Source organism: Schistocerca americana, chromosome 7 (genome assembly GCF_021461395.2).
Source record: "Schistocerca americana isolate TAMUIC-IGC-003095 chromosome 7, iqSchAmer2.1, whole genome shotgun sequence".
NCBI classification, from domain to species: Eukaryota; Metazoa; Arthropoda; class Insecta; order Orthoptera; family Acrididae; genus Schistocerca; species Schistocerca americana.
In genome coordinates, this window is record NC_060125.1 from 374,826,992 (window position 1) to 374,850,838 (window position 23,847).

The window sequence follows — 23,847 nt, forward strand, 5'->3', positions numbered from 1 at the left end:
TCATCAGTCTACTGACTGGTTTGATGGGGTCCGCCACGAATTCCTTTCCTGTGCTAACCTCTTTATCTCAGAGTAGCACTTGCAACGTACGTCCTCAATTATTTGCTTGACGTATTCCAATCTCTGTCTTCCTCTACAGTTTTTGCCCTCTACAGCTCCCTCTAGTACCATGGAAGTCATTCCCTCATGTCTTACCACGTCTTAGCAGATGTCCTATCATCCTGTCCCTTCTCCTTATCAGTGTTTTCCACATATTCCTTTCCTCTCCGATTCTTCGCAGAACCTCCTCATTCCTTACCTTATCAGTCCACCTAATTTTCAACATTCGTCTATAGCACCACATCTCAAATGCTTCGATTCTCTTCTGTTCCGGTTTTCCCACAGTCCATGTTTCACTACCATACAATGCTGTACTCCAGACGTACATCCTCAGAAATTTCTTCCTCAAATTAAGGCCGGTATTTGATATTAGTAGACTTCTCTTGGCCAGAAATACCTTTTTTGCCATAGCTAGTCTGCTTTTGATGTCCTCCTTGCTCCGTCCGTTATTGGTTATTTTACTGCCTAGGTAGCAGAATTCCTTAACTTCATTGACTTCGTGACCATCAATCCTGATGTTAAGTTTCTCGCTGTTCTCATTTCTACTACTTCTCATTACCTTCGTCTTTCTCCGATTTACTCTCAAACCATACTGTGTACTCATTAGACTGTTACTTCCGTTCAGCAGATCATTTAATTCTTCTTCACTTTCACTCAGGATAGCAATGTCATCAGCGAATCGTATCACTGATATCCTTTCACCTTGTATTTTAATTCCACTCCTGAACCTTTCTTTTATTTCCATCATTGCTTCCTCCGTATACAGATTGAAGAGTAGGGGCGAAAAGCTACAGCTTTGTCTTACACCCTTCTTAATACAAGCACTTCGTTCTTGATCGTCCATTCTTATTATTCCCTCTTGGTTGTTGTACATATTGTATATGACCCCTCTCCCTATAGCTTACCCCTACTTTTTTCAGAATCTCGAACTGCTTGCACCATTTTATATTGTCGAATGCTTTTTCCAGGTCGACAAATCCTATGAAAGTGTCTTCATTTTTCTTTAGCCTTGCTTCCATTATTAGCCGTAACGTCAGAATTGCCTCTCTCGTCCCTTTACTTTTCCTAAAGCCAAACTGATCGTCACCTAGCGCATTCTCAATTTTCCTTTCCATTCTTCTGTATATTATTCTTGTAAGCAGGTTCGATTCATGAGCTGTTAGGCTGATTGTGCGATAATTCTCGCACTTGTCAGCTCTTGCCGTCTTCGGAATTGTGTGGATGATGCTTTTCCGAAAGTCAGATGGTATACCGCCAGACTCATATATTCTACACACCAACGTGAATAGTCGTTTTGTTGCCACTTCCCCTAATGATTTTAGAAATTCTGATGGAATGTTATCTATCCCTTCTGCCTTATATGACCGTAAGTCCTCCGAAGCTCTTTTGAATTCCGATTCTAATGCTGGATCCCCTATCTCTTCTAATTCGACTCCTGTTTCTTCTTCTATCACATCAGACAAATCTTCATCCACATAGAGGCTTGCAATGTATTCTTTCCATCTATCTGCTCTCTCCTCTGCATTTAACAGTGGAATTCCCGTTGCACTCTTAATGTTACCACCGTTGCTTTTAATGTCACCAAAGATTGTTTTGACTTTTCTGTATGCTGAGTCTGTCCTTCCGGCAATCATATCTTTTTCGATGTCTTCACATTTTTCCTGCAGCCATTTCGTCTTAGCTTCCCTGCACTTCCTATTTATTTCATTCCTCAGCGACTTGTATTTCTGTATTGCGGATTTTCCCGGAACATGTTTGTACTTCCTCCTTTCATCAATCAACTGAAGTATTTCTTCTGTTACCGATGGTTTCTTCGCAGCTACCTTCTTTGTACCTATGTTTTCCTTCCCAACTTCTGTGATGGCCCTTTTTAGAGATGTCCATTCCTCTTCAACTTTATTGCCTACTGCGCTATTCCTTATTGCTGTTTCTATAGCGTTAGAGAACTTCAAACGTATCTCGTCATTCCTTAGTATTTCCGTATCCCAATTCTTTGCGTATTGATTCTTCCTGACTAATGTCTTGAACTTCAGCCTACTCTTCATCACTACTATATTGTGATCTGAGTCTATATCTGCTCCTGGGTACGCCTTACAATCCAGTATCTGATTTCGGAATCTCTGTCTGACCATGATGTAATCTAATTGAAATCTTCCCGTACCTCCCGGCCTTTTCCAAGTATACCTCCTCCTCTTGTGATTCTTAAACAGGGTATTCGCTATTACTAGCTGAAACTTGTTACAGAACTCAATTAGTATTTCTCCTCTTTCATTCCTTGTCCCAAGCCCATATTCTCCTGTAACCTTTTCTTCTACTCCTTCCCCTACAACCGCATTCCAGTCGCCCATTACTATTAGATTTTCGTCCCCCTTTACATACTGCATTACCCTTTCAATATCCTCATACACTTTCTCTATCTGTTCATCTTCAGCTTGCGACGTCGGGATGTATACCTGAACTATCGTTGTCGGTGTTGGTCTGCTGTCGATTCTGATTAGAACAACCCGGTCACTGAACTGTTCACAGTAACACACCCTCTGCCATACCTTCCTATTCGTAACGAATCCTACACCTGTTATACCATTTTCTGCTGCTGTTGATATTACCCGATACTCATCTGACCAGAAATCCTTGTCTTCCTTCCACTTCACTTCACTGACCCCTACTATATCTAGATTGAGCCTTTGCATTTCCCTTTTCAGATTTTCTAGTTTCCCTACCACGTTCAAGCTTCTGACATTCCACGCCCCGACTCGTAGAACGTTATCCTTTCGTTGATTATTCAATCTTTCTCTCATGGTAACCTCCCCCTTGGCAGTCCCCTCCCGGAGATCCGAATGGGGGACTATTCCGGAATCTTTTGCCAATGGACAGATCATCATGACACTTCTTCAATTACAGGCCACATGTCCTGTGGATACACGTTACGTGTCTTTAATGCAGTGGTTTCCATTGCCTTCTGCATCCTCATGTCGTTGATCATTGCTGATTCTTCCGCCTTTAGGGGCAATTTCCCACCCCTAGGACAAGAGAATGCCCTGAACCTCTATCCGCTCCTCCGCCCTCTTTGACAAGGCCGTTGGCAGAACGAGGCTGACTTCTTATGCCGGAAGTCTTAGGCCGCCAATGCTGATTATTTATCAAAATTTAGGCAGTGGCGGGGATCGAACCCGGGACCGAAGACGTTTTTGATTATGAATCAAAGACGCTACCCCTAGGCAATTTATAACAAGGTGTAAAATAAAAAACTACAGAATGGGCCGGCAAGCCGCACAGTTTCGACAACGCTTGTGTCTCACTAATACTTCTTGGAGGTTTGGAAACCGCCACTCGGTCACGGATGTTAAGTCTGAGCAGGATGCGTAAGCCAGCGCATGCGCTGAAAGCCACCTTGACTGATTTTGACATTACTTGTCTCAAAATACCCTTACGATACTCTATGAGACTCTTCTTTAATATTCAGGCTCACGACGACTGAAGATATTTGCCCAATATGTGTACTCTACAAATGTCGTATAAAACTGCTAACAGACTCTTCCCTTTGCTTGTTGCTCACTGTCAGCATTTAGTTTCCACTCAGAGCCTTGTTTCAGGTACTGTTCAAACGTCTTACTTTAATTCAGAGCACTGTTTGTCATTAGTCGACATATCTCGTTGAAAGAAAACTTTTTTGTGCAGAACGCTGCTGTCACGTAGGATAACAATTAGGGTAACTAAATTGGAAATTGGTGGTAAGGACTATGGGACCAAACTGCTGCGGTCGTCGGTCCCTAGGCTTACACATTAAGTAAACTAACTAATTCTAAGGACAACACACACACCCATGCTCGAGGGAGGACTCGAACCTCCGACCCTCCGACGGGGCGGGGGGGGGGGGGGGGGGGGGGGGGGGGAGCAGCGCAATTGGGACAACTCAAGCTCGTGTACTTGTTCGGCACTGCAATGAAAACACTGATTACCTAGCGCTCAGTTTGGACCTACATGTACGTCTATACCACGTAAACCACAGTAAACCCATCTGTGATGAACGGCTCCTCTCTTGGAATGTCCGCCACTGGAATTTGTTGAGGATCTCCGTAACGCTCTCACGCTTGCTATACAAGTCCATAACGAAGTGCGCCGCTCTTCTTTGTATCTTCTCTGTTTCTTCTGTTAATCCATCCTGTTGAAGGTACCATAACGACCATCAGTACTCAAAAATCGATGGAACAATTGTTTTAGGTCCCTTCTTTAGTAAATGAATTGCATTTCCTTAAAATTCATCTATATCTACAGGCCTACTCTGCAAGCCACTGTGGAGTGCATGGCAGAGGTACGTTTCACTGTGCCTGTTATTATGGTTTATTCCCGTTCCATTCATAAGAAAGATTGTTCAAATGCCTCCATGCGTGCTGTAATTAATCTGGCCGCCGGAGTGGCCGCGCGGGTCTAGGCGCTACAGTCTGGAACCGCGCGACCGCTACGGTCGCAGGTTCGAATCCTGCCTCGGGCATGGATGTGTGTGATGTCCTTAGGTTAGTTAGGCTTAAGTAGTTCTAAGTTCGAGGGGACTGATGACCTCAGAAGTTAAATCCCATAGTGCTCAGAGCAATTTGAACCATTTTTTGTAATTAATCTAATCTTGTCCCCACGATCTCTATGAGAGCGTTATGTAGGAGGTTGTAGTATATTCCTAGAGTAATCATTCAAAGCCGGACCTTTAAACTTTATGTTTCTCGGAATAGCTTTCGCCCATCTTCACGTCTCTGCCAGTTCAGTTCTTTCCACATCTCTTTAGCACTGTTCCGCTCGTCAGACAAACCTTTGATCATATGTGCTGCCCTTCTCTGTATACGATCGATGTCCCCAGTTAGTCCTATTTGGTACGGGCCCCACACATTTGAGCAATATTCTAGATTGGGTCGCACGACTGTTTACCACGCAGTCTCCTTTGTAGACTTGTTGCATTTCCCCAGTATTCTGCCACTTGCTTTACGCTCGACTGAGCCTATGGTATCGTTGCTTTTCATATCCCTACAAAGTGTTACACTTAGGTAATTGTATGAATTAACCGATTAACTGTGTGTCATTGCTGTTGTATATTACGAAATTTGATTCGCAAATTGCGAATCTATATTGACTTCTGCTGTGTTATTTATCGGTGGCATATGGTATTTTTTGCCGTACCGGTACTCGAAGCTGGCTTTCCCGCTTAGCGCGAGCTATCCGAACGAGCCGCCAGGACCGAGTCAAACCTTTATACCTCACATATGTCGGCACAGACATTGTACAATAACGTAAGTGATTTTATAGTCCTTGCAACCACGTTTTTTCGGTTTGTGAAGTGCCTCAGTTTACACTTCTGAACATTTGAAGCAAGGTGCCAATCTTTGTACCACTTTGAAATTTTAACAAGATCTCACTGAATATTTGTACAGATTCCTTCCGACAATTCTTCATTATTGATGACTACATCATCTGCGAATAGTCTGAGTTTAGAAGCAAAATATTTGATGATAGTTGAAGCACGGAAGATATAAAATGTAGACTAGCAATGGCAAGAAAAGCGTTTCTGAAGAAGAGAAATTTGTTAACATCGATTATAGATTTAAGTGTCAGAAAGTCCTTGTGAAAGTATTTGTATGGAGTGTAGCCACGTATGGAAAAGAAACATGGACGATAAACAATTTAGACAGGAAGAGAATATAAGATTTTGTAATGTGGTGCTTCAGAAGAACGTTGAAGATTAGATGGTCAGATCACGTAACTAATGAGGAGGTACTGAATAGAATTGAGGAGGAGAGAAATTTGTGGTACAACCTCACTAAAAGAAGAGTTTGGTTGGTAGAACACATTCTGAGGCATCAAGGGATTACCAGTTTAGTACTGCAGGTAAGCGTGGCGGGTAAAAATCGTAGAGGAGACTAAGAGGTGAATACAGTAAGCAGATTCCGGGGGATGTATGTTGCAGTAGTTATTCGAGGATGAAGAGGCTTGCGCATTTAAAGTAGGCTGGAGAGCTGCATAAAACCAGTTTTGGACTGAAGACTACAATGCCAACAACTATTAACATTGTCTACAAGGCCATTAACATACAGCAGACATCCCCGGGGCCCTCACGAAGTTACTTAACATCTGCCGATGACTCTCCATCCAAGACAGCACACTGTGTCCTCTCTATCAAGAAATCTTCAACCTAGTCACAAATTTCGCTTGGCACCTCATACGATCGTACTTTTGATAATATGGGTAGATGTGGTACTGAGTTAAATACTGTTCCGAAATCGATAAATTTACCTGACTGGTTTGGTCCATGGCTTTCAGCGTGTCATGTGAGAAAAATGCGAGCTGGTTTTCCATGATCATCGAGGAGGTCATTCTGTTCGAGGTACCTCCTCACGTTTGAACTTTGAACGTTGAATCTGTTCTAAGATTCTACAACAAATGGATGTCATTGATGTTGGACGGTAGCTTTTAAGTCGCTTTTGCTAGCGTTCTTGTAGAGAGTGACCTTTGCTTTCTTCCGACTACACGGCACTTTTTTTTCTAAGGATCTATGATAGATTGTGATTAGAAGAAGTCCTAACTCTGACGCAAGTTCAGTATAGGATCTGATAGGGATTCCATCGGGCTCTGGCGCAGTACCTAACATTTATTTACTTTCGGTGTCAACTGCCGGTCCCTGCAACATCACCGATCTTCCGCGGGAATTTCTCTACAGTCTTCTGGCGTTCCATCATTCCTATTGACAACAGCATTGTCCGCGAACAGCAACAAGCAGCTTTCGAAATTATACTCTAGATCATTTTTATATACTCTAAACGGCCTTAAAACACACCTTGCATACTCCGGAGATTATCTCAACATCTGTCGAGTTCGACCCGTTAAGAACGACGAGTTTAGGTCTGTGTGCATGGAAGTTCTGAATCCAGTTACAAATCTGATTCGATACGCCGTAAACTCGCTTTTTTCCCACTAAAGAACAGAGTTACACGAGCAACTTGACAACAATAAATTTTGTAGGAACTGAGCGTAGAATTCATTACTAGAGTCAAACAAACGGGCGTCTGTTTGCAACAATTTTCGTATGGTGTCCAAATATCGCGCCCATTGTCTCGTTCTCCTTTTCTCGCAGAATTAGCATTCGCTGTAGGGTTGCCCGTATTTGATTTCAGCTCTCTCGCAGGTTCCACCTGTTGCACTACCCCTGAATTTGACATTTGGCCCACTGACGTCAGAGCTCCAGCCTGGACTATCGATCCCCTCATCGTAAATAGAAAGTGGCCAGGTCACATGGACCCAGCTCCTCTGACGCTACCGTAGAGGGATTTTCTGTTTCTCCCCCTTCCGATCCATCCAATAGAGTACGGCTCCTTTCAATTTCACTGAGTATTCAACTCTGGAATTCACATCACCTCGTCATCACACCTGGTAGCTCTCACTTGTTATAGTACTCTGTTCGTTTAACACCACACAATACGGAGTTACTTATTGTCAATACGCGTCCCAGCGCTATCAAATGGTCTTCTTTACGGCTGCTACGTCACTTATTTCACTAACAGAAGCTGTCTGCACAAGTTTGTCAGCTGTACTGACTGCACCACGAGTGAGTTCCATTAAAATTTCTGAGACAGGATTGTGTTACAGATCCTGTTGATCATTAGGGTTTTAAGTTAAAACTGACATGAAGTTACTAGACACAGAGCAGTACTTCAGTTGCACAAATACTGATAGGTGAAGGGACGTGAGGTCGTTGTAGGAAGACAGACTGAGGGTATTTGAGAAATTCACGGAAAACCTGAATAAGAAAACGTTGGCTGTGATTTATGTCTCCATTTCTTTCGAGTGCTAGTGTCTTTTTTAATAAGAACGCTAGCAAAGTTCTACAAGTATCACTCCCGAACGTAAGACAGAAAAAAGTGCTCATTCTCACTTTTGTTACTGTACGAAATGTCGCTCATTCACTTTACAACACCAGTTTCAAGGTTTCCAGATCCAGAGTACATTGTAGGCTTTTTATTCTCCTCATTATTTCGACGCTGTGGATGGATAACACAGTCACTGCAAAAGCTTCGGTGATCCGTTATGCCACACCGAAACATTGTAGTACAATCTGTGTTTTCTATGTTCAAAACCTCTTAGAACCGTAACAATTTCGCTTCGAATAGACTTTAATTTCCTACCTGTACCTTTTATCAGTCATAATTATAGAAGAAAGCATTGTACAAATTCTTGTCAGTAAGAACCGCAATTCCTCTGTAAGCCTGGCCCGCGGCGCACCTAAGAGAAAATTGGCAGATAACTTTAGTTCTGCAGTATCAAATCGGTGAATGGGTATTCCTATTTCTTGGCAAATTTTTATTGTTGTACAACGTTCGTTTTACGAATAAAACATGGGCTGACAGGGTACTAATCTATAGAGGACACAGTCGAAATGCATTATGAGTAGCACAACTGTTACCAACGTATCAGTGGATACTGCAGCTCTTCCAGATGCTGTGGTGTACCAAAGACCTATACGAGAGCTCTGCATATTTTCCATATACATCACTATTTCCGTCTTTCACTACATACACAATAACACGGCTATTATTTTCGTCAACCCCGGGAGTACTATCAGTCACTTCTCCGGGAAGGCCACTGTCCATCAGTCAATTCCTCTGAAAGGCATCTTTTGACTTGGTTTGACAATGCCATGAAAATTTATGTCCTCAGCTCCCTAGCCAATTTTAAATGTATTTTTACTCTTTAATATTTGTCAGACCTTAGACATAGCAGTGTCATTACCTTGCGCACATAGCAGAACTTAAATAACGTGGCAGATTATCGTATGTGTCCCTTTACCTCAAGGGCAGTTTTTAAGCATAATTTGTCTATAGCTAAAAGTGGCTTTGGTATTTCAGCAGTTCGTTTTGTTTCCGTCCCCTGTCTAAGTTGCATAGATGTCTGAAGGAACAGGCACTGCGGAGACTACAGCCGTTACGAAAGGCACGAAATGTTTTTGCAATTGCGAATATGGACTGCCATCAACTTTATGACGGAATGACGACAGTGAAAATTTGTGCCGGACAGGGACTCGAACCCTTCGGACATGCATGCATGTCCGAAGGAACTTAGCATCGTATTTTGCAATAACACACGAACTGCAATACAGGGCAAGCGACTTCCAAGTAAAATATCTCTCCTGTACGTGAATATACAGGGTGTTACAAAAAGGTACGGTCAAACTTTCAGGAAACATTCCTCACACACAAAGAAAAAAAATATGTTATGTGGACATGTGTCCGGAAACGTTTACTTTCCATGTTAGAGCTCATTTTATTACATCTCTTCAAATCACATTAATCATGGAATGGAAACACACAGCAACAGAACGTACCAGCGTGACTTCAAACACTAGAGGAATTGTTCAAAATGTCTTCCGTTAGCGAGGATACATGCATCCACCCTCCGTCGCATGGATGCGCTGATGCAGCCCTGGAGAATGGCGTATTGTATCACAGCCGTCCACAATACGAGCACGAAGAGTCTCTACATTTGGTACATTTGGTACCGGGGTTGCGTAGACAAGAGCTTTCAAATGCCCCCATAAATGAAAGTCAAGAGGGTTGAGGTCAGGAGAGCGTGGAGGCCATAGAATTGGTCCGCCTCTATCAATCCATCGGTCACCGAATCTGTGGTTGAGAAGCGTACGAACACTTCGACTGAAATGTGCAGGAGCTCCATCGTGGATGAACCACTTGTTGTGTCGTACTTGTAAAGGCACATGTTCTAGCAGCACAGGTAGAGTATCCCGTACGAAAACATGATAAAGTGCTCCATTGAGCGTAGGTGGAAGAACATGGGGCCCAATCAAGACATCATTAACAATGCCTGCCCAAACGTTCACAGAAAATCTGTGTTGATGACGTGATTGCACGATTACGTGCGGATTCTCGTCAGCCCACATATGTTGATTGTGAAAATTTACAATTTGATCATGTTGGAATGAAGCCTCATCCGTAAAGAGAACATTTGCACTGAAATGAGGATTGACACATTGTTGGATGAACCATTCGCAGAAGTGTACCCGTGGAGGCCAATCAGCTGCTGATAGTGCCTGCACACGCTGTACATGGTACGGAAACAACTGGTTCTCCCGTAGCCCTCTCCATACAGTGACGTGGTCAACGTTACCTTGTAAAGCAGCAACGTCTCTGACGCTGACATTAGGGTTATCGTCAGCTGCACGAAGAATTGCCTCGTCCATTGCAGCTTCGTCGATCTAGGTCTTCCCCAGTCGCGAGTCATAGGCTGGAATTTTCCGTGCTCCATAAGACGCCGATCAATTGCTTCGAACGTCTTCCTGTCGAGACACCTTCGTTCTGGAAATATGTCTCGATACAAACGTACCGCGCCACGGCTATTGCCCCGTTCTAATCCATACATCAAATGGGCATCTGCCAACTCCGCATTTGTAAACATTGCACTCACTGCAAAACCACGTTCGTGATGAACACTAACCTGTTGATGCTACGTACTGATGTGCTTGATGCTAGTACTGTAGAGCAATGAGTCGCATGTCAACACAAGCACCGAAGTCAACATTACCTTCCTTCAATTGGGCCAACTGGCGGTGAATCGTGGAAGTACAGTACATAATGACGAAACTAAAATGAGCTCCAACATGGAAATTAAGCGTTTCTGGACACATATTCACATAACATATTTTCTTTATTTATGTGTGAGGAATGTTTCCTGAAAATTTGGCCGTACCTTTTTGTAACAGCCTGTATATAATGGATGTACGAGTGCAGGTTGTGGACACATGGTTGCATGGAGTCGTCCTCGGATAGCCAAATGATAAGGCGACCGCTCGCGATAAGCGAGAAACTCGGGTTCGACTCCCGATCCGGCACAAATTTTCACTGTCGTCATTCTACACACATCAAAACAAGTTTTGCGTCACCCCGGTTCCCAGAACGGACAACCGATCAGTTTGTCATTTCACCAGGAAGGAGGAACGCGGCTCGTGTTGTCTGTTGTTCAACCGTGCCTAGACACTCAATACCGCCTTTCGATTGCGTCCGCATTGTTACTTTGTGTCAGGAAGGGCTCTCAACAAGGGAAGTGTCCAGGTGTCTCGGAGTGAACCAAAGCGATGTTGTTCGGATATGGAGAAGATACAGAGGGACAGGAACTCGCTCCGGCCGCCCAAGGCTTACTACTGCAGTGGATGGCCGCTACCTACGGATTATGGCTCGGAGGAACCCTGACAGCAACGCCACAACGGTGAATAATGCTTTTCGTGCCGCTACAGGACGTCGTGTTACGACTCAAACTGTGCGCAGTAGGCTGCATGATGCGCAACTTGACTCCATGGCGAGGTCCATCTTTGCAACTACGACACCATGCAGCGTGGTACAGATGGGCCCAACGACATGCCGAATGGACCGCTCAGCATTGGAATCACGTTCTCTTCAGCGGTGAGTGTCGCATATGCCTTCAACCAGACAATCGTCGGAGACCTGTTTGAGGGCAACCCGGTCAGGCTGAACGCCTTAGACACACTGTCCAGCGAGTGCAACAAGGTGGAGGTTCCCTGCTGTTTTGGGGTGGCATTATGTGGGGCCGACGTACGCCACTGGTGGTCATGGAAGGCGCCGTAACAGCTGTACGATACATGCCATCCTCCGACCGATAGTGCAACCATATCGGCAGCATATTGGCGAGGCATTCGTATTCATGGACGACAGTTCGCGCCCCATCGTGCAGATCTTGTAAATGACTTCCTTCAGGATAAGGATATCGCTCGCCTAGAGTGGCCATTTGTTCTCCCGACAAGAAACCCTATCGAACCTGTCTGGAATAGATTGGAAAGGGCTGTTTATGGACGAGGTGTCCCACCAACCAGTGTGAGGGATCTACGCCAAATCGCCGTTGAGGAGTGGGACAATCTGGACCAACAGTGCCTTGATGAACTTGTGGATAGTATGGCACGACGAATACAGGGATGCATCGATGCAAGAGGACGTTCTGAAGGATATTAGAGCTTCCGGTGTGTACAGCAATGTGGACGTCTGATGGTCTCGCTGTATGGTGGTACAACATGCAATGTGTGGGTTTCATGAGCAATAAAAAGGGCGGAAATGATGTTTATGTTGATCTCTATTCCAGATATCTGTACAGGTTCCGGAACTCTCGGAACCGAGGTGATGCAATACTTTTTTTGGTGTGTATATTATACAATTGATGGTAGTCCACATTCGCAATTGCGAATACATTTCATGTCACTGCTGCTAAGTCAATGTGATGTAATTTCAGTGTTCCTGTGATACTGGGAGAGAGACAATGTCCTGTTGAATGTAAACATGGTCTCAGTGTCGTAGCCGTGTGCATAGAGCTCGGTTTTAATGCTTGTCTAATGTCTCAACTGGGCTGTGCTGGAGACTTTGGTTGGACGTAGAGTACACTTTACATTTTGATGTTAGACAAAATAGCCCGAGAACAGAGCCTCGCTGCTGTACTGACCTTCGGCAGACGCTTGCCAGGTGCTTGGGACTGCCGGCGATGCAGCACGTAGCCAGCAATGACGCCCGCGACGTATGGCGATGCGCTCATGTGCGCCGGAACGTAGGACTGCAGGAATGTCTCGTCGTAGCTCAGCCTGCGCAGTGTCCTGTTGGCACAACAAATCACAGCTCACAGTTATCAGCGCACAGGCAACCAAGTCGCACAGCTACCATTCGTTTCAAGTACTGTTTCTCTTAGGAGTAAATGATCCCACATATTATTTTGGTAAAACACTCATTTGCAAATTTACCAAATTTTAAAACAAAGTTCTCAAGACAGAATTTCTGATCCAATATGTTATGTGCTGCATATCAGGATCCGATAATTATATCAGGATTTCGACAAGTTGTGCATTTTCATAGAGATATGTGCCTTAAATGGGAGTGGCATATTATGCTTTTTCGCTAGCACAATAGGTTAGCAATATCATCTTTACTAATTTTGAAGAAAGAAGTAATAATAACATGTGCTGGACTTTCCAACATTTGCAGATTAAAAAAAAAAAAAAAAAAAAAAAACGCAGCTTCAGTTAAAAGATATACAGGGTGTTGCATTTATCTTGACCATCGTAAATAATTGTTTGTCCAGATGCAAATTACAAAATGTTTCAAGCAAGTGTTCTTTAGCAATCAGGGGGATATCAATCAGCATGATTGCCTTCGTTGTAGCTTTGTTTTTTCAAAGATGTGAACTACAGTATGACTTTTTTAAATTGCGCCGTGCATTTTTTATTCGGTAATTCATTTCCTCTCCTAAAGACCTATTCAAAAATGTAACACATTGTACCATTCACTGAAACTCGACGTTATTAATTACATAACACAACATTGACTTTGAGCCCGAGATCACAGACTCGTCCACTTGCTGGAGTTGTCAGAAAACAAATGAAAACCAAGTAAAAACATAACACAAAATTGACTTTGACCCTCCGGTACCATTGCCCAGGAGCAGAACTTTCAAAGGTGCTCAAAGTGGTGACGCTGGACATCGATACACTGCTGCACTCGTTGAATGAAAGAATTATTTACTGCTTCCAGTGTTGCCTGCTGAAGAGAATTACAAGCAAGCACGCTACGTTCCTGCATGTCCTCTGGAGTTGTTGGAATATCGCGATAGAAAACGTCTTTAATGTATTCCCAAAGAAAAAAGTCCAGAGGATTTAAATCAGGCGACCTAGCAGGCCAAGTAACTGTTCCTCCTCGACGAATCCATCTGGCAGGATACCTTCGGTTCAGAACACGACATGCAAGGAAGGCATTATGTGCTGGACATCCATCGTGTTGACACCACATAAGCATTCTGATTCTTAGCATAACTTCATTCAGAAGAGGAGAAAGAATTCGTCTGAGGAAGTTGGCATACGCTCGTTTGGACTACCATTGATGAAATAAGGCCAATAATTGTAGTACCAAGCATCCCACACAGACGTTAACTCTCCATTGACGCTGATGTTCCACCTGTCTAAGCCATCGTGGGTTGTAGCTGGACCAATATGCATGTTCCTTGTATTTACCTGTCCTTTGTTTGAGAAGGAACATTCATCGGTAAATAGAACATTGGAGAAGAGGTTCGGGTTGGCGAGGATTTACTGCTGTGCCCACTGCCAGAACTGTACACGATTCTGGAAATCATTCCCATGGAATTCTTGACGTAGGTGTACATGGTAAGGATAGAACCGGAAACGTGTAAGAATACGATGTACACTGGTTTTAGGAATGCCAATTTTGTGCTCAAGCTGTCGTGTGCTCACATGTGGATTCATAGCAACGGAAGCGAGAACAGTAACTTCGGCAGCTTCGTCTGTGCGAGTGCTACGACGATTGCGTTGTCGTGGGTTGGAACTTCCCGGTTCCTGAAGCGTCGCGATAAGACGAGAAAACATCCGTCGGGAAGGTGGGTTCTTCCAGGATATCGCTATCTGTGTAGTTCCGCTGCCTGCGTAGCATTTCGCCTACCTACAACAACAATAAAAGAAACGTAAAGTCGATGCAGTTTGTAGGAAGGACAGCCTTTACTGTATGCCTACTCTACACAACGGTATTTAAAAGGACTAAACTACTGTACTAGATGTAAGCGTACATAAGAAAACAGTATTGCAATTACTGTTCTGCTAATTTACATTCCCCATAGATGAGTAGCATTTCTACCTTCTCTTTGTTGGTGTACACTCTACTCACACAACTGTTCAACTGACGTTGGTTGACAGAATGACGGGCGTGCATTCTACTTATGTTTACATTTTCCCTTCACTGAAACACAGCGTTATTAATTACGTAACACAACATTGACGTTGACGCTCCCAGTGCTTAGCGCAGGTACTCGGAGTAATGGAACACATCCACGTGCTGACGTTGACAGAGGAAAAATGTAAACATAAGCAGAATGCACACCCGTCGTTCTGTCAACCATCGTCAGTTGAAGAGTTGTGGGAGTAGAGTGTACACCAACGATACATTTTTGAATAGGTCTTTAGGAGCGGAGACGAATTACCGAATCAAAAATACACGGTGCAATTTAAAAAAGTCATACCGCAGTTCACATCTTTGAGAAAACAAAGTTACAACGAAGGCAGCCATGCTGATTGATATCCCCCTGACGGCTAAAGAACATTTCCTTAACACATTTTGTAATTTGCATCTGGACAAACAGTTATTTAGAGTGGTCAGGATAAAAGGGACACCCTGTATACAAATACTGATCAATCGAACCTAACTTATATCTTCCTTATATTGTACAGGTAATTTATGAAAAATCCGTCAGTATTACATTTAAATAAATATAAAGAGCGATCAAAATGTTTCATTTGAGGGTGTTGTTGCAGTATATATGCAACTTATTGCCGGTACGGTTATACACTGAAGAACCAAAGAAACTGATACACCTGCCTAATGTCGTGTAGGGCCTCCGGCAGCACGCAGAAGTGCCGCAACACGACGTGGCATGGACTCGTTTAACGTCCGAAGTAGTGCTTGAGGGAACTGACACCATGCAGAGCTATCCATAAATCTGTATAACAGTACGAAGGGATGGAGGTCTCTTCTGAACAGAACGTTGCAAGGCATCCCAGATATGCTCAACAATGTTCATGTCTCGGGAGTTTGGTGGGCAGCGGAAGCGTTTAAATTCAGAGTGTTCCTGGAGCCATTCTGTACCAATTCCGGACGTGTGAGGTGTGGCAGAATCCTGTTGGAATTGCACACGTCCATCGGAATGCACAGTCGTGACATGAAAGGATAAAGGTGATCAGACAGGATGCTTACGTACGTTCACCTGTCAGAGTCGTATCTAGAAGTATCTCGGGTCCCATATCACTCCAAATGCACACATCCCACAACATTATAGAGCCTTTGGATTCATAAGATTATCTCCATACACATCCAAACGCTCGATCCAATTTGAAACGAAACTCGTCCGACCAGGCAACATGGTTCCATTCATCAACAGTCCAATGTCGATGTTGACGGGGCCAGGTGAGGCGTAAAGCTTTCTGTCGCGCAGTCATCAAGGGTACAAAAGTAGGCCTTCGGCTCCGAAAGCCCATATCAACGATGTTTCGTTGAATGGTTCGCACGCTGACACTTGTTGATGGCCCAGCATTGAAATCTGCAGCAATTTGTGGTAGGGTTGCCCTTCTGTCACGTTGAACGATTCTCTTCAGTTGTCGTTGATCCCGCTTGCAGTGTCTTTTTCCGACCGCAGCGATGTCGTAGATTTGATGTTTCACGGGATTCCTGATATTCACGGCACACTCGTGAAATGGTCGCACAGAAAAATCCCCACCACATCGCTACCTCGGAGATGCTGTGCCCCGTCGCTCGTGCGCCGACTATAACGCCACGTTCAAACTCACTTAAATCTTGATAACGTGCCATTTTAGAAGCAGTAACCGATCTAACAACTGCGCCAGACACTTGGTGTCTTATATAGGCGTTGCCTACCGCATCGCGGTATTCTTCTTGTTTACACATCTCTGTAACTGAATACGCACGGCTGTATCAGTTTCTTTGGCTTTTCATTGTATAAGCACTGACGTGTAGGAGAGGGGTTAATGTGGCATTCGGGCCTTTCCGACGTGTGTAAGGTAAATATGGACACCAGAACTTTGGCGATGATATTACTAAATGCGTCCAGACAGGACCCACATGCTGCTATTCTTTTTTGGCTACCGAAGGAAAAACACTGATAGACGTCCATCGGGAAATGAAGAAAGTGTGTGGGGTAACATGTCTGTTGAAAACCACCTTTGTGGAAACGTGCGTCATGTTCCATGCTGGTCGCGATTCGACACAAGACGCACATCCCCATATCACAAATCTCGTAACGCAGAAGTTACAACTCAAGTGGGAGACGCACCCTATAGTTCTGATCTCTCCTCATGCGATTATCACGTTCTCGGTCCCTAAAAAAAGGCCTTGAAGGGCCGTCAATTCCTGTCGAATAAGGATGTACAGCAGACAGTTACGGACTTCTTCATGCAGCAGGAACTCCCTGTTTTACCAAACGGATATTTTCAACCCGGTGCGTTGGTGGGATGATTGCCTCACTGTTCACGGTGGTTTTGCCTTATGGGAATACCGGTTCTAGATTAACGGTATTCTAAAGGAAACTTTTGATCTCCCTTTAGCCATAGGTTATTATATAATAATCAATTTCTTAAATACAATTTTGTACTGGATTTTTCTACATTACCAACGTGATTCAAATATAAGATTGTGAGACTTTGGATCTGAAGATAAAGGAATAAGCCCGATCTGCAGTCGGAAAAAATCGGAGGAATTAAACTACCTGGCCTTTGCGGATGATTTTGCGATACACTTGGAAAGCCTGAAAGAATCGACCATCCAGACCAACCACCTAGAAAGGATCGCCAGCAGCATGGGCTGAGGATCTCGATAGAAGAGACCAATTTCATGATGAATGACAATTACGATCCGAAACTCCTTCAGAGACAGGCGAGATTACGGGGATAAGCGAATTCGAGAACTCGGGTATACAAGAAAACGGACTTGAAAAAGCTGTGATATGCCGTCGGGCCTCAAAAAATGAGAGAGTATATAGGCCGACTAAAAGCTTTCACAACAAAAAGTGCACCTCCTGGAATGCTAAATTACATCACTGTCGTGCTGTTCTCAAAGCTGAATGCATATACACCAATGAATGCCTCCCGATGAGCTTACAAGATGAGAATCATGGAAAGCAGAATGCTACGAAAAACTATGGATGCGGTCCAGCTCGAGTCCAGCTGGAAACTTCTCAACAGCAAAGAAATCTACCAGAATGTGGAGAAGACCTCAGAGTTCACGAGGAAAAGGTATCTGATATTTTTTGGACATTCTTCTAGGATTGTTTGCACTGCAAGCTACACATAAGAACTTTTGTGGAATTTGGAAGGTACGAGATGAGGTACTGGTGGAGCTGCAACTTTGAGGACGAGCCATGGGTAGTTCTCGAGTAACATGGTTGATAAAGCACTTGCCCGCGAATGCCGAAGATCCAGATTGGTTGGTTTAAAAGGTTAGGGGGGGAGGGGGTAAAGGGACCAAACTGCTTCGTCATCGATCCCTTGTTCCTGTTAATACAATCATACAAGAGAAAGAATAAAACAAACGAGACGTGGAGCACAAAAACGAAAGGAAGGAAAAACGACAATAACGCCAGAAAGGCAACAAACACTACAAGGAACAAAAGAGGACAAGAAAAACACAGAGAGACGCAAGAAACAGGTTGTTGTTGTTGTTGTTGTTGTTGTTGTGCTCTTGCGTCCCGTGACTGGTTTGATCAGCTCTCCATGCTACTCTATCCTCTGCAAGCTGCTTCATATCCCAGTACGTACTGCAGCCTACGTCCTTCTGAATCTGCTTAGTGTATTCATCTCTTGGTCTCCCTCTACGATTTTTACCCTCCACGCTGCCCTCCAATACTAAATTGGTGATCCCTTGATGCCTCAGAACATGTCCTACCAACCGATCGCTTCTTCTAGTCAAGTTGTACCACAAACTCCTCTTCTCTCCAATTCTATTCAATACCTCCTCATTAGTTATGTGATCTACCCTTCTAATCTTCAGGATTCTTCTGTAGCACCACGTTTCGAAAGCTTCTATTCTCTTCTTGTCCGAACTATTTATCGTCTATGTTTCACTTCCACACATGGCTACACTCCATACAAATACTTTCAGAAACGACTTCCTGACTCGATGTTAATAAATTTCTCTTCTTCAGAAACGCTTTCTTTGCCATTGCCAGTCTACATTTTATATCCTCTTTACTTCGACCATCATCAGTTATTTTGCTCCTTATTTTGCTCCCCAAATAGCAAAACTCCTTTACTACTTTAAGTGTCTCATTTCCTAATCTGATTCCCTCAGCATCACCCGAGTTAACTCGACTACATTCCAAGATCAGTGACCGAATATGTGCCATGTGCCACACTGAAATGTGTGGGGGCACCAGTATTTAAGAGGCAGGAATCGAGTTGAGACAGTAAAATTTCGACATCTCTACCCCAACCAGCAAGCACATTGCCACCCCACATGGGGTTATTGCCATTAAAATGTCCCAAGAGTAGGACAGATTTAGGGAGTTGATCAATCAGTGCAGCCAATACGTTCAGGGGTACTGCACCATCTGGAGGGAGATACACGTATCAGACAGTTATTTCCTGCATCGTCCGTATCCTGACAGCCACAACTTGAAGAAGAGATGGAAGGAGCACAGGTTCGCTACATACTGAGTCCAGGACATAAAAGCAAACTCCACCTGACGCTCTATTATATCCTCTACGGTTCTTGTAATATCCACTGTAGCTAAGACGGGCAGGTGTCCATATTGCCAGGAACCAGGTTTCCTGGAGGGTAATGCAGGAAGCAGGTGTAAAGCTTAACAGTTGCCGTAGCTCAGCCAGGTGGTGGAAAAAACCGCTGCAATTCCACTGGAGGATGACGTGATCGTGAGACTGGGAAGGCATGAAACACTCAATGAGGCGGTCTGCCACCGCATGAGTACCTGTGCGATCAACATCCATTGTGTCTGAGGGCCCAGCGAGATCTAAGTCGTCAGCAGACGGCAGAATCTCCACTTCATCCGTGCCTTGGTTCTTGGGGGTCTTTTTCTGTTTTGGTTTCTCCTGCTGCTCCTTAGGTTTGTCTGGCTGGGACGGTTTCACTGATTCAGTCTCAGAGACTGAGGAGGACCATGAAGCCCTAAAACCAGCTATGTGTGGGTGTTTCAGCCACGGCTCTGAGAGCTAACTGTACACAGCGGAATGGAAGGTGCTACAACCACTGATGTAGCGACGGCGTAAGTTGATGTCATACACACAGGAGGTTGCCTCTCATATTTTCTCTTAGCCTCAGTGTAGATCAGTCGGTCCAGGGTCTTGTATTACATTATTTTCCTTCTGTAGAATCCTACAGTCCAGTGAGCAGTTGACACAGATGGGAGGCGGGGGACATAGAGTATTGGGATGTGATGGACGTCCGCAATCTCGACATGCCATGCTGGAAGTACAGCAGGAAGATATATGGCCGATCTTCCAGCACTTAAAACATTGCATCAGGGGGAGGGATATATTGTTTCACATCACAGTGGTAGACCGTCACCTTGACCTTCTTGGGTAATGTTTCATCCTCGAAGGCGAAGATGAAGGCACTGGTGGCAACCTGATTATCCCTCAGACCCCAATGGACACGCCGGACGAATGGACACCTCGTCTCTCTAAGTTGGCCTGCAGCTCGTCATCAGGCTGTAAAAGAAAGTACCTGTGGAATAAAATATCCTGGACCATATTTAAGCTCTTATGGGGTGTGATGGAAACAGAAACATCCCCCAGCTTGTCACAAACAAGTAATGCCTATGACTGGGCAGAGGTTGCTCTTCTTATCAAGACTGACCCTGACCGGATTTTGGACAAGCCGTCCACCTTTCCAAACTTGTCTTCTAAATACTCCACAAAAAATTGAGGCTTCAGTGACAGGAAAGATTCCCCGTCAACTCTCGTACATATGAGGTACCGGAGTGAACAAAGGTCACTGCCATCCTTAGGCTGGCATTCCTCCCATGGTGTGGACAGGGAGTGGAACGATTTTGGGCAGTATTTCTTAGCATTGAAGTTAGACCTTGACCACTTAGAGACTGCTGGTGGTTGACCACCAGCAAGAGATGACATACTACGCTTCATGGTTCAAATTGGCTCTGAGCACTGTGGGACTTAACATCTGAGGTCATCAGTCACCTAGAACTTAGAACTACTTAAACCTAACTAACCTAAGGACATCACACACATCCATGTTCGAGGCAGGATTCGAACCTGCGACCGTAGCAGTCGCGCGGTTCCAGACTGTAGCGCCTAGAACCGCTAGGCCACTCCGGCCGGCTGAATCAAGGAAGTCGAGTGAATGTCATAAAATCGAAGAAAAAGAATTTAGTGTGGTGATTAAACATTACCTTATGAAAGGCAAAACGCCTCAAGAGACTAAAGAGGAGCTTGATAAACATTACGGTGACTCTGCACCTTCGATTAGAACAGTTTATAAGTGGTTTCAAAATTTTAGGAGTGGCCATATCGGCACTAGTGTTGCTGAACGTTTTGGACGCCTGATAAAATGCGTGATATGGTGATGGATGACAGAAGAGTTAAGGTGCGTGGGATTGCTAGTGCTGTGGGCATCACGAATGAAAGGGTACATAATATTTTGCATAAACATTTGGACATAAGAAAGCTATCTGCAAGAAGGGTTCCGCGATTGCTCACGCTTGACCAAAAACGGAATCGTGTGAAGTGTTGCAAGGATGGTTTGCAGCTGTTCAGGAAGAAACCTGCAGGACTTTAAGCGTCGTTTCGTCACTGTGGATGAAACATGGATTCATTACTATACTCCTGAGACCAAACAACAATCTAAACAATGGATTACCAAGGGAGAACCTGCACCAAAAAGGCGAAGACCATTCCTTCGGCCGGAAATGTTATGGCGACTGTTATTTGGGATTCGCGAGGGATAATACTCATCGACTATCTGGAAAAGTGTAAAGCTATTACAGGTGCATATTATTCATCGTTATTGGACAGTTTGAAAACCGACCTGCAAGAAAAACGTCGGCGATTGGACCGCAAAAAAGTCCTCTTCCATCACGACAATGAACCAGCACACACCTCAGTAGTTGTGGTCGCAAAATTATTGGAAATAGAATTCCAACTCGTTTCACATACCCTCTATTCTCCAGACTTGGCTCCCTCGGATCACTGTTTGTTCCTCAATTTGAAGAAATGGCTGGCGGGACAAAGATTTTATTCAAACGAAGAGGTGATTGCAGCAAAGGATCGCTATTTTGCAGACTTGGACAATTCTTATCATTCGGAAGGGGTCAACAAATTAGAACAGCGTTGGACGAAGTGTCTAAAAGGAGACGATGTCGAAAAATAAAATGGTTTACCCCAAACACGTAAGTAGTTTTTGTTTTTGCACGTATATTTTAACAAGGGTTAGACTTGATAGGAGCAGTCTGGCGATGTAAGAGGAAGGAATTTTGAGCAGTGGGAGAAGAAGAGTTGACTCATATTTATTATTAATTAAAATATTATGGCATCACTGGTAGTGCTGCAAAGTGTTTTCAGTGGTGGTGGTGGTGGTTAGTGTATAACGTCCAGTCGACAACGAGGTCATTAGAGACGGAGCGCAAGCTCGGGTTAGGGAAGAATTGGGAAGGAAATCGGCCGTGCCCTTTCAAAGGAACCATCCCGGCATTTGCCTGAAACGATTTAGGGAAATCACAGAAAACCTAAATCAGGATGGCTGGAGACGGGATTGAACCGTCGTCCTCCCGAATGCGAGTCCAGTTGTTTCAGTCATATCTTACTAACAGAAAACAAAGGGTGTCATTACGTAACACTTCAACAGTAGGCAATCAGACATCATCTGACTGGGAAGAAATTACATGTGGTGTTCCCCAAGGTTCCATACTAGGTCCACTACTGTTTCTTGTGTACATTAATAACCTGTCATCTGTTACATTACCAGATGCCAAATTTGTCTTATTTGCAGATGATACAAACATTGCAATAAATAGTAAATCAAATATAAATTTAGAAAGGGCAGCTAAACAAATTTTTGCTGACATTAATAAGTGGTTCATAGCCAATTCAGTGTCATTAAACTTTGAAAAGACCCACTACATGCAGTTCAGAACTTCCAAGAGATTTCCTTCTGATGTGTGTATAAAATATGATAACATGGAAATAGGAGAAGTTGAGAATGTAAAATTCTTGGGATTACAACTTGATAATAAATTCAGCTGTGAGCAACATACTAACGAACTGCTAAAGCGCCTTAACAAGTCTGTGTTTGCAATGCGAATGATGTCAGACATAGGAGATATAAATATAAAAAAAACTGGCATAATTTACTTTTTTTCACTCCATTATGTCATATGGTATCATATTTTGGGGTAACTCCACAAACTGAGATAAAAATTTTAGAGTACTGAAGCGTATAATAAGAGTAATGAGTAGTATAAATCCAAGAACATCATGTCAATGCCTATTAAAAGAATTGGGCATATTAACCACAGCATCTCAGTATATTTATTCCTTAATGAAGTTTGTTGTAAATAATACATCCTTTTTTCCAACTAACTGCTTAGTACACAGTATCAATGCTAGGAATAAGAACAATATATATAAAGATTTAAAATCACTTACTCTTGTCCAGAAAGAAGTCCAGTATTCAGCAACGCATATTTTCAATAAGTTACCAGCAACCATTAAGAGTTTAGTTTCAGACAAGGCACAATTTAAACATAATTTAAAAGAATTTTTGGTGGCCAATTCCCTGTATTCTATCCATGAGTTTCTCAACAGGTGCAGTAGACCATTTTAATGAAAATTTATTATACTTTTAATTTTTGACAATACTTGGTTTAACAGCCAAGTAACTACCGACTGTGTGAATGATGGATTTATGGAAAGCAGATGTAAGTCTAAAGTCTGTAAATATTGTAAGTTTAATTTTAAATATTGTACATAATCTGACTGTTCTTAACTGAGGATCACTGAAATCAATAATTTTCTTTAATTTTGACAATACTGGGTGTAATAGCCAAGAAACTAGCAAGTGTATGAATGATGGATTTAATGAAAGCAGATGTAAATATTAAACCTGTAAATATTAGAAGTTTAAATTTAATTCCTGTACATAATTTTACTGTTTATTGACTGAGGATCAT

At 43.5% G+C, this 23,847-nt stretch overlaps 1 protein-coding gene across 1 annotated transcript in view; it reads right to left on the reverse strand.

Moving 5' to 3' along the window:
• LOC124622951 (nose resistant to fluoxetine protein 6-like) overlaps positions 1–23,847 on the reverse strand; it is a 185,072-nt gene that overhangs the window by 69,078 nt on the left and 92,147 nt on the right. Inside the window, exon 8 of the mRNA XM_047148741.1 lies at positions 12,589–12,736. Within this exon, the coding sequence (XP_047004697.1) occupies positions 12,589–12,736 (148 nt within the window). The remainder of the gene's footprint in view (positions 1–12,588; positions 12,737–23,847) is intronic.